This window comes from Anolis carolinensis, chromosome 2 (assembly GCF_035594765.1).
Source record: "Anolis carolinensis isolate JA03-04 chromosome 2, rAnoCar3.1.pri, whole genome shotgun sequence".
NCBI lineage: Eukaryota > Metazoa > Chordata > Lepidosauria > Squamata > Dactyloidae > Anolis > Anolis carolinensis.
The window spans coordinates 9835894-9853021 of NC_085842.1; the positions used below are offsets into that span (position 1 = coordinate 9835894).

At 49.1% G+C, this 17128-nt stretch overlaps 2 protein-coding genes across 1 annotated transcript; both read right to left on the reverse strand.

The window, feature by feature from the left end:
• LOC103282416 (zinc finger and SCAN domain-containing protein 2) overlaps nucleotides 1–17128 on the reverse strand; it is a 136603-nt gene that overhangs the window by 110197 nt on the left and 9278 nt on the right.
• LOC134296930 (zinc finger protein 93-like) lies at nucleotides 13809–16460 on the reverse strand. Its single transcript, XM_062973109.1, has 2 exons — nucleotides 15844–16460; nucleotides 13809–15004 (listed from the first exon to the last, which is right to left on the reverse strand). The coding sequence occupies exons 1-2, from the start codon at nucleotides 15887–15889 to the stop codon at nucleotides 13815–13817; spliced, it is 1236 nt and encodes a 411-aa protein (XP_062829179.1). The 5' UTR covers nucleotides 15890–16460; the 3' UTR covers nucleotides 13809–13814.

Genomic DNA, 17128 nt, shown 5'->3' on the forward strand with positions numbered 1-17128 from the left:
AGGACAAGAGAAAAGAAGACAAAGGAAGGGAAGGGAAGGAAGCAAGGGGAAGAGAAAATAAGGCAAAGGAAAATATGGGAAGAGAAGAGAAAAAGGAAGGAAGGGGAAGAGAAAAGAAGACAAAGGAAGAGAAGGGAAGGAAGGAAGAGGAAGAGAAAATAAGGCAAAGGAAAATATGGGAAGAGAAGAGAAAAAGCAAGGAAGGGCAAGAGAAAAGAAGGCAAAGGAATATATGGGAAGAGAAGAGAAAAAGGAAGGAAGGGCAAGAGAAAAGAAGACAAAGGAAGAGAAGGAAGGAAGGGGAAGAGAAAAGAAGGCAAAGAGAAATATGGGAAGAGAAGAGAAAAAGGAAGGGAGGACAAGAGAAAAGAAGGCAAAGGAAGGGAAGGGAAGGAAGGCCTCCGCAGAACTCCTCTGCTCAGCTGCATTTACACAACAGATTTGAAATTCTAACGCCATTAACATACAATCAGGAAACACATCTTGTGGAGGACCACAGTTTCTTAGATACCACTCAGTGGGCCACCCTTGATCAATGCGCAGGGGATAGCCCGGACGGGGACAGTGCATCACCACATTCACATTTATGTAATCATGCAAATGCTCCATCCCCAATTGTAGACCAGGAGCAACAGGAACATCCTTGGGAGAGTAATGGGCTCTCGGATGTATCTCAATGGATTGTCATTGACGAATGCACTGGGGATGTTGAGGAGGAGGACAACACTTTACACCTGCATGATTCACTTCAACAGGAACACTCTTCACGGGACATACACACTGTCTTGCACAAAAGGGACCCTGTCAATCCTCAAAGGAAACAGGTCTTGGTAGTAATAATAATAATAATAATAAAACTTTATTTATACCCCGCCACCATCTCCCCAATGGGGACTCGGGGCGGCTTACATGGGGCCATGCCCAGACACCATACAATATAACAAAATAAAACAACATATCATAACACAATATAACAGTGCAAAATAATCATATACATTACAGCACAAATCAGAGAAAACAGTAAAAAACAGGGCGGGCCACATGAACACTTAATTAAAAACTCGGGAGAGAGAGACATAGGAATAGGGGGAAACAGGGAAATAAAATGGTGGAGCAGTCTAAAGGATAAAAACCAAGGGGAATGGCCAGAGCAATATATTACATTTACTCCCCAAAGGCACATCGGAAAAGCCATGTTTTTAGATCTTTCTTAAAGGCTAACAAGGTGGGGGCTTGCCTAATCTCAGTGGGCAAAGAATTCCACAGTCGGGGGGCCACAGCAGAAAAAGCCCTCTCCCTCGTTCCCACAAGACGGGCCTGGGACAGAGGCAGTGGCGAAAGGAAGGCCTCCCCGGATGAACGAAGGGAACGAGCAGGTTTATGGTAGGAGATACGGTCCCTAAGGTAGGTGGGTCCCAAACCGTTTAGGGCTTTATAGATGATGGTCTGCACCTTGAATTGGGACCGGAAAGTGAACGGCAGCCAGTGGAGCTCTTTAAACAGGGGAGTAGATCGTTCCCTGTAGCTCGCCCCTGTTATTAATCTGGCTGCCGAGCGCTGGACCAATTGTAATTTCCGGGCCGTCTTCAAGGGAAGCCCCACGTAGAGCGCATTACAGTAGTCCAGTCTAGAGGTAACTAAGGCATGCACCACCGTGGTCAAGTCAGACTTCACGAGGTATGGTCGCAGTTGGCGCACAAGTTTGAGTTGTGCGAAAGCCCTCCCGGCCACCGCTGACACCTGAGCCTCAAGCGTCAACGCTGAATCCAGGAGGACCCCCAAACTGCGGACCTGTGATTTCAGGGGGAGTGCAACCCCGTCCAGCACAGGTTGCCACCCAATACCCCGATCAGATGGGCGACTGACCAGGAGGGCCTCTGTCTTGTCAGGATTGATCCTCAGCTTGTTCCTCCTCATCCAGTCCGCCACAGCGGCCAGGCACTGGTTCAGAATCCGAGGGGCTTCCTTGGAGTTAGATGGAAATGAGTAGTGGATTTGCGTGTCATCTGCGTAGAGATGGCAACGCCCTCCAAAACTCCGGATGACCTCTCCCAACGGTTTCATGTAGATGTTAAATAGCATGGGGGATAAAATAGACCCTTGCGGGACCCCACAGGTCAATGGCCAGGGGTCCGAGCAGGTGTCCCCCAGCTTCACCATCTGGGAACGACCCTCCAGGAAGGACCGGAGCCACTGCAGAACCGTGCCACCGAGCCCCATCCCGGCGAGCCTCCCCAGAAGGATACCATGGTCGATGGTATCGAAAGCCGCTGAGATGTCCAAGAGAACCAGCAGGGTCACACTCCCCCTGTCCAGCTCCCTGCGGAGGTCATCCACCAAGGCGACCAGAGCCGTCTCGGTACTGTGCCCAGGCCTGAAGCCAGACTGCGAGCAGTCCAGAAAATCAGTGTCATCGAGAAATTCCTGGAGCTGCGTGGCAACCACCCGCTCCAGAACCTTGCCCAAAAACGGGAGGTTGGAGATTGGTCTGTAGTTGTTACAAATAGATGGGTCAAGCGAAGGCTTTTTTAGTAGTGGTTTTACTACCGCCTGCTTAAAGTAGGATGGCACCGACCCCTGAACCAAAGAAGCATTTATTATGGTCACAAACCAATCCAACAACCCATCTTTGGCCAGCTTGACCAGCCAAGAGGGACAAGGATCCAGAGCGCAGGTGGTCGCCCTCACAGACCCAAGAATCCCCTCCACGTCATCAGGAAGAACAAGCCGGAAAGAATCCCATAAGATCGAACAGACAGGTACCTCGGTTACCTCCGCTGAGACCACAATTGAGCTGGAGTCTAGCTCAAGGCGTATCTGAGCAACTTTGCCTGCAAAGTGGTGCGCGAAATCGCTGCACCCAGTTGCCAAGTCATCGGGAAGCCCCTGGACCTCAGGAGGCCGCAGGAGCTCCCCCACAACTCGGAACAACTCCGATGGCCTGTTGGCTGCAGACGCTATGCGGGCAGTCGTGAAAACTTTCCTGGCTGCTCGCAGAGCCACGGAGTACGCCTTAATAGCGGCTTTAGCCCGTGCTTGGTCGGACACGTCCCGAGATTTCCTCCAGATGCACTCTAGTCCCCTCCTCCTACGCTTCATCACAGCCAACTCCTCGGTAAACCAAGGAGTCGACGCGACTCTACGCAGTGAGAGGGGACGTTCGGGAGCGATCGTGTCCAATGCCCTTGATAGCTCACTATTATAGCGATCAACCAGGACATCGACAGGATCGCCAGTCTCCAGGACAGGAAGATCCCCAAGAGACCTCAGAAGTCCATCCGGATCCATCAGTCTCCTGGGGCGGACCATCTTAATGGGTCCACCACCCCTGCGGAGGTTAGAAGGCACGGCGATACTTAAACAGATCAGATGATGGTCAGACCATGACAATGGAAGAATGTTTTGCTCTTCCACTCTGACTGTTCCACCGTCCACAACAAAAACAAGGTCCAAGGTGTGTCCTGCCTGATGTGTGGGCCCTGATATAACTTGAGACAGCCCCATGGTTGTCATGACAACCATGAAATCCTGAGCTGCACCTGTCAATGTGGACTCGGCATGAATGTTAAAGTCTCCCAAAACTATCAGTTGTTGGGAGACAAGGGCCGCATTGGAGACCACTTCTGCTAGCTCGGACAGAGAGACTGCTGGGTCGCGGGGTGGACGGTACACCAACAGAATCCCCAAGCTGTCTCGGGCTCCCACCTTCAGGAAGACACACTCGAACCTCGGGGATTGTGGAACGGCGCACCTGATCAGGGCGATGGACTGCCGAAAGATCACCGCAACTCCTCCTCCCCGCCCCCCAACTCTGGCCTGTTGATGCACCCCGAAACCAGGAGGACACAGCTGGGTAAGATTCACACCTCCCAGCTCATCCAGCCATGTCTCGGTGATGCATGCCAGATCTGCCCTCTCATCCAGGATCAAATCCTGGATGACAGCTGTTTTACCATTGACAGATCTGGCGTTCAAAAGCAGGACCTTAAGGTTGGGGGGTCTGTCCTGAAGACTACCACACCTAATCCTCTCCAGGGTCGCAAAAACTCTGTTGCGCTTCTTCCTGGGTTGGTGGTGACCGTGCTTTCTCCTCCCCCATATCACCTCAATGGAGCCACCTCCAGTCAAGCCCTCCTCCCCCTGATGGAAAAACTGGGCGGAATTGCCAGTTGCCGGGACTAGTCAACTGTCCTGGAAAGGAAAGCCTCCAAAAGTGCTTGTTTGTTTACAAAAGGAGCTTCTCTCCATTATTGGGAGAGAGGCATCGATTGATTTGGCCTCATCATGAATAGTAAGCCGACTAGACAAGAGTGGAGACTTGTTGTGGGACTGGGGGGTAGAACAAGCATGACTTCGCAATGGGGAATCTTGAACATCCATACTCGGCCCGATGTCCAAGGGGCGAATTAGTGGGTCTACTAGCACCCTCCTAAGAGTGATGCCCCACTGTTGCAGTTTAGGCCCACACAAATACAATTTATCCCTTAATATTTTATCTTCCAAGCCGATGATAAGACACAGGGAGCGGTTCCAGGATTGGTACTCCCTACAAAGCCAGTCGATAGTCTTAATCTTCACTTCCGACCGGCTTATGGATAAAATTTGAGAGAGAGATATCTGGACCGCTCGCTTAGAAGTCCACCTGCCTCTATTCAATAATGAGTCTGAAACTTCCACTGCAACCTTATTTGTTCGTAAAAGATGTTGAGAATTGCAGGAAGTATCCAAAGGTTGTTCAACCAATTTAGAGGACAGCTCATTATTCGGCTTCTGCAGGGCATTGTTGGTATCCTTCCTATCCATCCTCCCCATGCTCATTCCCCCAGATAAGGCCCCACCCCCCTTTCTAGTTACTCCAAGGCCTGATCCGACGACTACCTTCTCCTCCTTAGGCTTAATTCCCCCACGGCCTTCCAGAGAACTTAATTCCTTATTCATGTTAATGGGCCTGGTTGATATAGTTGTTATAATGTCCGTAGGAGAAGGATTTTTTACAATCAGGGAAATTCCTTTGAAGAGATGGTCAAGTTTCAAGTTCAGTATTTCCAGCTGTTGCAAGACGGTATTGAATGATTTTCCCAGCAGATCACATAGGTTTGCGAGTTCATTCTTCCCTGAAGTTTCCTTCCAACTCATTTCCTGTTACCTTCTCAGAGAACCTTCCTATAGTATACCACTCTACCACTCAATAGCCAATGCTGGGGAAAGCGAGGAGGGCAGTAGGCCAGCGCTGGGAAAAAGGGAGGGGGGCAGTAGGCAAGGAGTCCAGAGGCAGCAACAGGCAGACTGGCTGGAGATGTTTCTGGCCTCTTCTGCAGCACAACAGCAGGCCTCTCAGCCCTGCCAGGACCTTGTGGACTCAGGCTTTATAGATGGTCCTTCCTAGGAAGTGCTGAGTCACACCCAGATGGAAAGGGCCTGGGGCTGCAGTCTACTCACAAGGAGTCCCAGAGGCAGCAACAGGCAGACTGGCTGGAGATGTTTCTGGCCTCTTCTGCAGCACAACAGCAGGCCTCTCAGCCCTGCCAGGACCTTGTGGACTCAGGCTTTATAGATGGTCCTTCCTAGGAAGTGCTGAGTCACACCCAGATGGAAAGGGCCTGGGGCTGCAGTCTACTCACAAGGAGTCCCAGAGGCAGCAACAGGCAGACTGGCTGGAGATGTTTCTGGCCTCTTCTGCAGCCAGGGCCGGCCCCACTCATGCGGCAGCTGACGCCGCCGCCTCGGGCGCAGGCCCGGGGGGGCGCCGTCAGGCTGGGCGGGAGGCGGGGCACCGCCCTGACGGTGCCCCGCCTCCCGCCCAGTGCGCCCTGGCCCGTCTGGCCTGCTAGAAAAGGCCAGACGGGCGAGCGGGAGTAGCGTGGGAGGCGGGGCCAGCTCTGACGCCGCTCCCCCCCCCCCCGCCCAGCGTGCCTTGGCCCTGCCTCCCACGCAGCGTGGGAGGCGGGGCCAAGGCACGCTGGGCGGGGGGGGGGGGAGCGGCGTCAGAGCTGGCCCCGCCTCCCACGCTACTCCCGCTCGCCCGTCTGGCCTTTTGTAGCAGGCCAGACTCAGCGGAGGTTTCTCCAGGCCGCGATTGCGGCCTGGAGGAACCTCCGCTAAGTCTGGCCTGCTACACAAGGCCAGACGGGCGAGCGGGGGTAACGTGGGAGGCGGGGCCAGCTCTGACGCCGCCCCCCCGCCCAGCGTGCCCTGGCCCCGCCTCCCACGCTGCGTGGGAGGCAGGGCCAAGGCACGCTGGGCGGGGGGGGGGGGAGCGGCGTCAGAGCTGGCCCCGCCTCCCACGTTACCCCCGCTCGCCCGTCTGGCCTTGTGTAGCAGGCCAGACTTAGCGGAGGTTCCTCCAGGCCGCAATCGCGGCCTGGAGAAACCTCCGCTAAGTCTGGCCTGCTACACAAGGCCAGACGGGCGAGCGGGGGTAACGTGGGAGGCGGGGCCAGCTCTGACGCCGCCCCCCCCGCCCAGCGTGCCCTGGCCCCGCCTCCCACGTTGCGTGGGAGGCAGGGCCAAGGCACGCTGGGCGGGGGGGGGGGAGCGGCGTCAGAGCTGGCCCCGCCTCCCACGTTACCCCCGCTCGCCCGTCTGGCCTTGTGTAGCAGGCCAGACTGAGTCTGGCCTGCTACAAAAGGCCAGACGGGCGAGCGGGGGTAGCGTGGGAGGCGGGGCCAACTCTGGCCCCGCCCCCCCGCCCAGCGTGCCCTGGCCCCGCCTCCCACGCTGCGTGGGAGGCGGGGCCAGGGCACGGGGGGCGGGGCCAACTCTGGCCCCGCCCCCTCACTAATCGCCCTGGCCCCGCCTCCCACGCAGCGTGGGAGGCGGGGCCAGGGCACGCTGGGCGGGGCCAGGGCGCCGGTGGCGGGGGCGCTTTTCAGCACCCCCGCTTTACATAAAAAAATATCTCCGGCCGGCCCTGTCTGCAGCACAACAGCAGGCCTCTCAGCCCTGCCAGGACCTTGTGGACTCAGGCTTTATAGATGGTCCTTCCTAGGAAGTGCTGAGTCACACCCAGATGGAAAGGGCCTGGGGCTGCAGTCTACTCACAAGGAGTCCCAGAGGCAGCAACAGGCAGACTGGCTGGAGATGTTTCTGGCCTCTTCTGCAGCACAACAGCAGGCCTCTCAGGTAGGTGACTCCCTCCTTAGAGGAACGGAAGCCATCATTTCCAGACCGGATGGGATGGCTCGAGAAACATGCTGCCTCCCGGGGGCAAAAATACACCATATCACTCAGAGGCTCAGCAGGCTCCTAAAGCCCCATCACCCTCCCCACCTTATGTTGATTCATGTAGGTACCAATGACACCGCTAGGCATACTTTTCAAAAGATCACAAATGATTTTCGAGCTCTGGGAACAAAGCTAAAACTGTATAATGTACATGTGATCTTTTCATCCCTCCTCCCCGTTGTAGGACACGGCTCTACAAGGGCCGGAAAAATAGTACAGGTCAATAACTGGCTCAGAAAATGGTGCCAAGAGGAGCATTTTGGCTTCCTTGACCATGGTCTACTCTTCCAGGAGGATGGCCTATTGGCAAGTGATGGGGTGCATCTCACACAAGCAGGAAAACATCTTTTTGCACACAGACTCACAAACTATATCAGGCGAACTTTAAACTAGATCTACTGGGGGAGGGGAACAACAGCCTGGCGAACACTATATTACCCACGACCACAGGGAACCGCCAAAAGGCTAAACGGAGGGCTGCACAAACACAGCAAGGACCAAGTACGAAGAGCACAATAATCCCAAATAAAAAGCTCAAGGGGAGGTCACAGGGGCTTACATGTCTTTACACCAACGCTCAGAGCATGGGAAATAAGCAAGAGGAACTCCAACTCTTAGCACAGCACCACACATACGATGTCATAGGCATCACTGAAACCTGGTGGGATGACTCCCATCACTGGAATGTAGCCATTGAGGGCTATAACCTCTTTCACAGAAATAGAACAAATGGGAGAGGAGGGGGAGTAGCTTTATATGTCAAAAACAGTTACGTTGCAGAAGAAATGCAAGACTGTAATCCGGGAAACCAGCTAGAAAGCATCTGGATAAGAATCAAGGGAACCGGGACTCAAAAAGATCTTGTCGTGGGTGTCTACTACAGACCTCCAAGTCAGGATGAAGGACTTGATGAAGCCTTCTGTCAACAGCTGACCAAACAGGCACAAAGAAGAGATATAGTAGTCATGGGCGATTTCAATTATCCCGATATCTGCTGGAAAACAAACTCAGCCAAGAGTACAAAGTCCAACAAATTCCTCACTTGCCTTGCAGACAATTTTATGGTCCAGAAGGTAGAAGAGGCAACAAGAGGATCAGCAACTCTTGATCTAATCTTAACAAATGTGGAAGACCTGATCAATACAGTTGAAGTGGTTGGATCCTTAGGGGCAAGTGACCATGTGCTCCTGGAGTTTGCAATACAAAGGAATGCTGAAACTAAGACAAGTCAAACACGCATTCTTGACTTTAAGAGAGCTGACTTCCAAAAAATGAAGGAATTACTGAGCGGCATTCCATGGACACCAATATTAAAAAACAAGGGAGTTAAGGATGGATGGGAGTTTTTCAAAAGTGAAATACTCAAGGCGCAAATGCAAACAGTGCCAACAAAGAAGAAAAATAAGACAAGTGCAAAGAAGCCAGAATGGATGTCCAAAGAACTTCTAACTGAGCTAAAGCTCAAAAGTGACATGCACAAGAAGTGGAAAAGAGGAGAAATCACCTAAGAAGAATTCAAACGTATAGCCAACACCTGTAGGGAAAAGGTTCGCAAGGCTAAAGCACAAAATGAGCTCAGGCTTGCAAGGGACATAAAAAACAACAAAAAAGGCTTTTTTGCTTACGTTGGTAGAAAAAGGAAGAAAAAGGAGGCGATAGGGCCTCTGCAAGGAGAAAATGGGGTGATGGCGACAGGGGACAGGGAAAAGGCAGAACTGCTCAATGCCTTCTTTGCCTCGGTCTTCTCACAAAAATAAAGCCATCTTCTACCTCAGCAACATGGAATGGACGAAGGATTGAGGGAAATCCAACCCCAAATAGGGAAACAAGTTGTCCAGGAACACCTGGCCTCTCTAAACGAATTCAAGTCCCCAGGGCCAGATCAGCTACATCCAAGAGTATTGAAGGAATTAGCGGAAGTTATTTCAGAACCACTAGCAATTATCTTCGAGAGTTCTTGGAGAACGGGAGAAGTCCCAGCAGATTGGAGGAGGGCGAATGTGGTCCCTATCTTCAAGAAGGGAAAAAAGAACGACCCAAACAATTACCGCCCGGTCAGCCTCACATCGATACCAGGCAAGATTCTGGAAAAGATCATCAAGGAAGTGGTCTGCGAACACTTAGAAACAAATGCGGTCATTGCTAATAGTCAACACGGATTTACCAAAAACAAGTCATGCCAGACTAATCTGATCTCTTTTTTCGATAGAGTTACGAGTTGGGTCGATACAGGGAATGCTGTGGATGTAGCCTACCTGGATTTCAGTAAGGCCTTCGACAAAGTCCCCCACGACCTTCTGGCAAACAAACTAGTAAAATGTGGGCTAGACAAAACTACGGTTAGGTGGATCTGCAATTGGCTAAGCGAACGAACCCAAAGGGTGCTCACTAATGCGTCATCTTCATCATGGAAAGAAGTGACAAGTGGAGTGCCGCAGGGCTCCGTCCTGGGCCCGGTTCTGTTCAACATCTTTATTAACGACTTAGACGAAGGGTTAGAAGGCACGATCATCAAGTTTGCAGATGACACAAAACTGGGAGGGATAGCTAACACTCCAGAAGACAGGAGCAGAATTCAAAACGATCTTGACAGACTAGAGAGATGGGCCGAAACTAACAAAATGAAGTTCAACAGGGACAAATGCAAGATACTTCATTTCGGCAGAAAAAATGGAAATCAAAGATACAGAATGGGGGACGCCTGGCTTGACAGCAGTGTGTGCGAAAAAGACCTTGGAGTCCTCGTGGACAACAAGTTAAACATGAGCCAACAATCTGATGCAGCAGCTTAAAAAGCCAACGGGATTCTGTCCTGCATCAATAGGGGAATATCGTCTAGATCCAGGGAAGTCCTGCTCCCCCTTATTCTATTCTGCCTTGGTCAGACCACACCTGGAATACTGTGTCCAGTTCTGGGCACCACAGTTGAAGGGAGATGTTGACAAGCTGGAAAGCGTCCAGAGGAGGGCGACTAAAATGATTAAGGGTCTGGAGAACAAGCCCTATGAGGAGCGGCTTAAAGAGCTGGGCATGTTTAGCCTGCAGAAGAGAAGGCTGAGAGGAGACATGATAGCTATGTACAAATACGTGAAGGGAAGTCATAGGGAGGAGGGAGCAAGCTTGTTTTCTGCTGCCCTGCAGACTAGGACACGGAACAATGGCTTCAAACTACAGGAAAGGAGATTCCACCTGAACATCAGGAAGAACTTCCTCACTGTGAGGGCTGTTCGACAGTGGAACTCTCTCCCCCGGGCTGTGGTGGAGGCTCCTTCCTTGGAGGCTTTTAAGCAGAGGCTGGATGGCCATCTGTCGGGGGTGCTTTGAATGTGATTTCCTGCTTCTTGGCAGGGGGTTGGACTGGATGGCCCATGAGGTCTCTTCCAACTCTACTATTCTATGATTCTATGATTCTATGAAGGAAGGGGAAGAGAAAAGAAGGCAAAGGAAGGGAAGGGAAGGAAGGAAGGGGAAGAGAAAAGAAGGCAAAGAGAAATATGGGAAGAGAAGAGAAAAAGGAAGGAAGGGCAAGAGAAAAGAAGGCAAAGGAAGAGAAGGGAAGGAAGGAAGGGGAAGAGAAAATAAGGCAAAGGAAAAGATGGGAAGAGAAGAGAAAAAGGAAGGAAGGGCAAGAGAAAAGAAGACAAAGGAAGGGAAGGGAAGGAAGGAAGGGGAAGAGAAAAGAAGACAAAGGAAGGGAAGGAAGGAAGGGGAAGAGAAAATAAGGCAAAGGAAAAGATGGGAAGAGAAGAGAAAAAGGAAGGAAGGACAAGAGAAAAGAAGACAAGGGAAGAGAAGGGAAGGAAGGAAGGGGAAGAGAAAATAAGGCAAAGGAAAATATGGGAAGAGAAGAGAAAAAGGAAGGAAGGGCAAGAGAAAAGAAGGCAAAGGAAGAGAAGGGAAGGAAGGAAGGGGAAGAGAAAATAAGGCAAAGGAAAATATGGGAAGAGAAGAGAAAAAGGAAGGAAGGGCAAGAGAAAAGAAGACAAAGGAAGGGAAGGGAAGGAAGGAAGGGGAAGAGAAAATAAGGCAAAGGAAAATATGGGAAGAGAAGAGAAAAAGGAAGGAAGGGCAAGAGAAAAGAAGACAAAGGAAGGGAAGGAAGGAAGGGGAAGAGAAAATAAGGCAAAGGAAAAGATGGGAAGAGAAGAGAAAAAGGAAGGAAGGACAAGAGAAAAGAAGACAAAGGAAGGGAAGGGAAGGAAGGAAGGGGAAGAGAAAAGAAGACAAAGGAAGGGAAGGAAGGAAGGGGAAGAGAAAATAAGGCAAAGGAAAAGATGGGAAGAGAAGAGAAAAAGGAAGGAAGGACAAGAGAAAAGAAGACAAAGGAAGGGAAGGAAGGAAGGGGAAGAGAAAATAAGGCAAAGGAAAATATGGGAAGAGAAGAGAAAAAGGAAGGAAGGACAAGACAAAAGAAGACAAAGGAAGAGAAGGGAAGGAAGGAAGGGGAAGAGAAAATGAGGCAAAGGAAAATATGGGAAGAGAAGAGAAAAAGGAAGGAAGGACAAGACAAAAGAAGACAAAGGAAGAGAAGGGAAGGAAGGAAGGGGAAGAGAAAAGACAAAAGGAAGGGAAGGGAAGGAAGGAAGGGGAAGAGAAAAGAAGGCAAAGAGAAATATGGGAAGAGAAGAGAAAAAGGAAGGAAGGGCAAGAGAAAAGAAGGGAAGGGAAGGAAGGAAGGGCAAGAGAAAATAAGGCAAAGGAAAATATGGGAAGAGAAGAGAAAAAGGAAGGGAGGACAAGAGAAAAGAAGGCAGAGGAAGGGAAGGGAAGGAAGGAAGGGGAAGAGAAAATAAGGCAAAGGAAAATATGGGAAGAGAAGAGAAAAAGGAAGGAAGGGCAAGAGAAAAGAAGGGAAGGGAAGGGAAGGGAAGGAAGGAAGGAAGGAAGGGCAAGGGAAAGAGGGCAAAGGGATGGAAGGGAAGAGAAAAGGGGAAGTAAAGAATGGCAAGAGAAAATAATAATGATGATGACGATGATGATGAATCTTTATTTATATCCTGCTTTTCTCCCTCACTGGACCCAAAGCGGCTTACAACATATTAAACTCACATAAACAACAATCAGAGTACATCAATAATATAACCATAATAGGATAAACAGATTAATAAAAACAATTACAGTATGCATTCAAGTTCTTGAGGCATCAAATGAGACATATATTGTACTCTACTCCAGTCCATAACATATGATGGGCAAAGGAAAGGAAGGGAAGAGAAAGAAAAAGCAAGGAAAGAAGGCAAGAGAAAAGAAGGCAAAGGAAGGGAAGGGAAGAGAAAGAAAAAGGAAGGAAGACAAGAGAAAAGGCAAAGGGAAGGAAGGGAAGAGAAAAGGAAGGAAGGGCAAGAGAAAAGTAGACAAAGGAAGGGAAGGAAGGGAAGAGAAAAGGAAGGGCAAGAGAAAAGAAGGAAAAGGAAATGAAGTGAAGGGAAGAAAAAAGGAAAGAAGGGCAAGAGAAAAGGCAAAGGGAAGGAAGGGAAGAGAAAAGGAAGGAAGGGCAAGAGAAAAGTAGACAAAGGAAGGGAAGGAAGGGAAGAGAAAAGGAAGGGCAAGAGAAAAGAAGGAAAAGGAAATGAAGTGAAGGGAAGAAAAAAGGAAAGAAGGGCAAGGGAAAAGGCAAAGGGGAGAAAAGGGAGGGAAGAGAAAAAGGATGGAAGAGGAAGAGAAAAGGCAGCAAAGGGCAGGATGGGAAGGGAAGAGAAAAAGGAAGGAATGAAGGGCAAGAGAAAAGAAGGCAAAGGAAGGGACAAGAAGACAAGGATAGAAGGAAAGAAGGAAGAAAGGGGAAGGAAGGGCAAGAGAAAAGAAATCAAAGGAAGGGAAGCTTAGAAGGCAGACCGTATTTTAGTTCTTGCGAACCACTGGTAGTCCGTGGACTGCTGGTTGAGAGCCACTGTCTTAAAGGGAAGGGGCTAACTCTGGATCCCTCCCATAACGGCCATTTACAATATTCAAGCTGACCAGTCCTGACTAAAGAGGAAAACAGAGGATGTTTCTGTAGGGAAACAACGTTCAAAACTGGACATTTAAACCAAGGTGGAAATGGAGCTGGAAACTAAGACCAGAAGAACAAGTGATGGAATCACTTATGGTTTATTTCTTTTCAGACGAGGTGACAAGACTTAACTTAATATTTAACTCTCTGAATGTCAGGATGCAAAAAGATCAGCATTCTCCAAGCTGTTCTTTTCACACCTGACTACAACAAATCGGATAAATTTGGCTGGGAAGGCTGGTTTATGACTGGGTCTGGTCTTCAAACGTGGGAAAGGACAAAAGGAAAGGGAGGTGTGAATGGAGAAGAAGAGACGTGAAGGGTCCCCGGGTGTTTTGGCCTACAACTCCCAGAAATCCCAGCCAGTTTACCAGCTGTTAGGCTTTATGGAAGTTGAAGGCCAAAACATCTGTGGACCCACAGGTTGAGAACCACTGCTCTGAAGGATTGTCACACAGAGCTTTCTTTCTGCTGCTCCAGAGAACAGACCTCCAACTTACAGGTTCAAATGACAAGAACGGGGACTTCACCAAATCTGATGCAGAACTTCTCAAAGGGTCCTGTTTGAAATCAGACATTTACCCACAATGGCTGTTTTTTAGCCAGTATGTATTCTCTGGTGCCGGTCAAGGGATGAACTCTGAGTAAAACATTTTCCACATTCATGGCATTTATATGGCTTCTCTCCTGTGTGGCTTCTTTTGTGTTTCACCAAGTCTGAACTGGCAGTAAAACATTTCCCACACTCCTGGCATTGGTATGGCTTCTCTCCTGTGTGGAGTCTTTTGTGTTTCACCAAGTCTGAACTGGCAGTAAAACATTTCCCACACTCCTGGCATTTGTATGGCTTCTCTCCTGTGTGGAGTCTTTTGTGGCTCGCCAAGTTTGAGCTGAAAGCAAAACATTTCCCACACTCTTGGCACTGGTATGGCTTCTCTCCTGTGTGGAGTCTTTTGTGCCTCACCAAGGCTGAACTGAAAGCAAAACATTTCCCACACTCCTGGCATTTGTATGGCTTCTCCCTGGTGTGGACTCTTTTGTGCCTCACCAAGGCTGAACTGAAAGCAAAACATTTCCCACACTCCTGGCATTTGTATGGCTTCTCTCCTGTGTGGAGTCTTTTGTGGCTCGCCAAGTTTGAGCTGAAAGCAAAACATTTCCCACACTCTTGGCACTGGTATGGCTTCTCTCCTGTGTGGAGTCTTTTGTGCCTCACCAAGGCTGAACTGAAAGCAAAACATTTCCCACACTCCTGGCATTTGTATGGCTTCTCCCTGGTGTGGACTCTTTTGTGCCTCACCAAGGCTGAACTGAAAGCAAAACATTTCCCACACTCCTGGCATTTGTATGGCTTCTCCCTGGTGTGGACTCTTTTGTGGCTCAACAAGGCTGAACCTTCAGCAAAACATTTCCCACACTCCTGACATTGGTGTGGCTTCTCTCCTGTGTGGAGTCTTTTGAGCCTCACCAAGGCTGAACTGGAAGCAAAACACTTCCCACACTCTTGGCATCTGTATTGTTCCTGACCTGTGTGAAATTTCTTGTGTTTCACCACACATTTTGCAGATACTTTCCCTTTAAGATGGCTTTTCCCAACATCGAGTGTCTTGTGAAGCACAAGTGCCATATTTTGGGTAAAACACTGCCCACATACATTGCATTTGTCGGGCCTTTCTCTGGCAGAACTTCCATCTTCTCTGTGGGCTTGCTGGTCTCGACGAAAGGCCCAGTTGTGTCCCAAATGCTTCCTGTACTTGGTGCATACATGGCTCTTCTCCCCGTTATCTACTGTGAAGAAGAACATAAACAATCGTTCCTCAGTGTGAGTGATAAGGAAGTGGGATAAGAAGTGGATTGAAATGATCCTCAAAACAACACAGACATGGAGGAAAAGAAGATATACACGTTGTCCTTTCCCCTCCCCTTGTTCAGTGAAGATGGACCCTGGTTGTCTGCCTGGAGCCTCTAAGAGAGAGATGAGTAGCATACGCTCCTGAGGCTCCCTGTTGCTCAGCCCAGCCCGGTTTTTTATTCCGTCTCCTTCTCTCTGGGGAATGGATGCCTTTCCCCTTCACATCCAAATGCTTGCCTTTTTCTCTAGCTTTAGACTTTACCAACTACCACCCATTTCACCATCCTTCCCTCCTTTTTCTTTCTCTCCCCCAATCCCAGTTCTCTCTTCCCATGCTCCCTTAAGGTTGGATTTTTCCGCTCCAACGTAGAAGATCCCATACCTAATTTCAGAGTAGAGCAGAGTATCGATGATCCAACATAAACTGGCTGGCAGAACATTGGATAAGTGAAAATGTTGGATAACAAGGAGGGATTAAGGAAAAGCCTATCAAAGGTCAAATTGCATTATGATTTTACAAATTAAGCACCAAAGATCATGTTCTACAACAAATTGACAGGAAAAGCAGTTCAATACATGGTAACATTATGGAGAAATCACTGTATTTACAAATTTAGCACCAAAACATAGCAATGTATTGAAAGCAGTGACTACAAAAATATTTACTACTAAAAAATTGACTATAAATATAGAATTGCATAAAACAACACTGTTGGAAGTTAAATCCATAAAAGGTTCAGTCTTGTCAAGATTTTTTAAAATCTGTGACCCTTGCCTGCTTTTCCAGCGATTGCCATTTCTCCGCTGCCAAGTCTCGCCATCTTTGCGAGATCAACTTATTCCATTTCTTCTATCCTTGCCGAGAATAGCTTCCTGCAATAGTTCCTTTTGAGCTCTTCCAAAACGCCCTGATCCATCGGTTGGCATATGACGGTTACATTCGGTGGCAGAAACATCGCCTTCATGTCCCCCTCTTGAAGCTCCTCTGCATCAGGGTGTGTTGAGGCATTGTCTAGCAACAAAACCGCTTTCCTGGGCAGGTAAATTTCCTTCAAAAATTCCTCCGTGGAAGGAACAAATTCCTTAGGGCTGGGCTGTAGCACAACTGGTAAATCAACAGCAGTAATAAGATCCACCAACCGAAAGGTGGCCAGTTTGAAGCCCGGTCGGGGGTGAGCGCTCGACCTCCAACCCAGCTCACTGTTTACCTAAGCAGTTCGAAAACAGTTTACAAGCTGTAAATAGAGAAATGAGGTAACGCAAATTGTGGGGGAGGTATTTTAAAACACCATAAAGAACAAGACCAGAAATGCGGTGACCAAGAGGAAGGTGGAAGGAGGAAGTTCTGATGGCTCTTTGTCACAGAGAATGAAGCAACAGCACCCGTGTCCGAATCTGAGCAGAACATCAGCCTCCAAGGCACCAAAAACCTGGACTTCAAGACTACGTACCTCCTTCTGTTTGTCTTATTCTGTTCTGTCCTGTCTCCAAACAGCATTGAATGGTTGCCGTGTATGTGTATTGTGATCCGCCCTGAGTCCCCTTGGGGAGATAGGATGGAATATAGTTATTATAATAATAATAGTCTTTTGAACATTTCACTGGTCATCAACAAACCTTTTTGATTGTAGTATTTAACAGGAAGAGCATTTTTTGAAACTGTTTTAAAGGCTCTTGGATTTTTGGGCTTCCCAATCATTGCGAGGTCCATTTTGTGGTTTGCTGTAGCACTGCTGCATGCTAACATTGTCAGCCTTTCTTTGCTGTGCTTTTAGCCAGGGGCTGCTGCTTCAGTTCTGGCTGCAAGACTCCTGCTCGGTAAAATTTTGCAATTGAGGCTGGTCTCGTCACAATCAAACATCTGATCACCCGTTAGGCTTTCAGTTTCAATAAAGTCTTGAATTTTTTTCCCCTTGAATTTCTTTCTTGAATGCCTCTATTTCTTGAAAATTTGATGACAGCTTCTCACCACAAACACTTAACTGATGGATTCCATAACGTTTCTTCCACCTGTCGAGCCAATGCTTGCTGTAAAATCTGATTCCCCTTCATTAAATTCT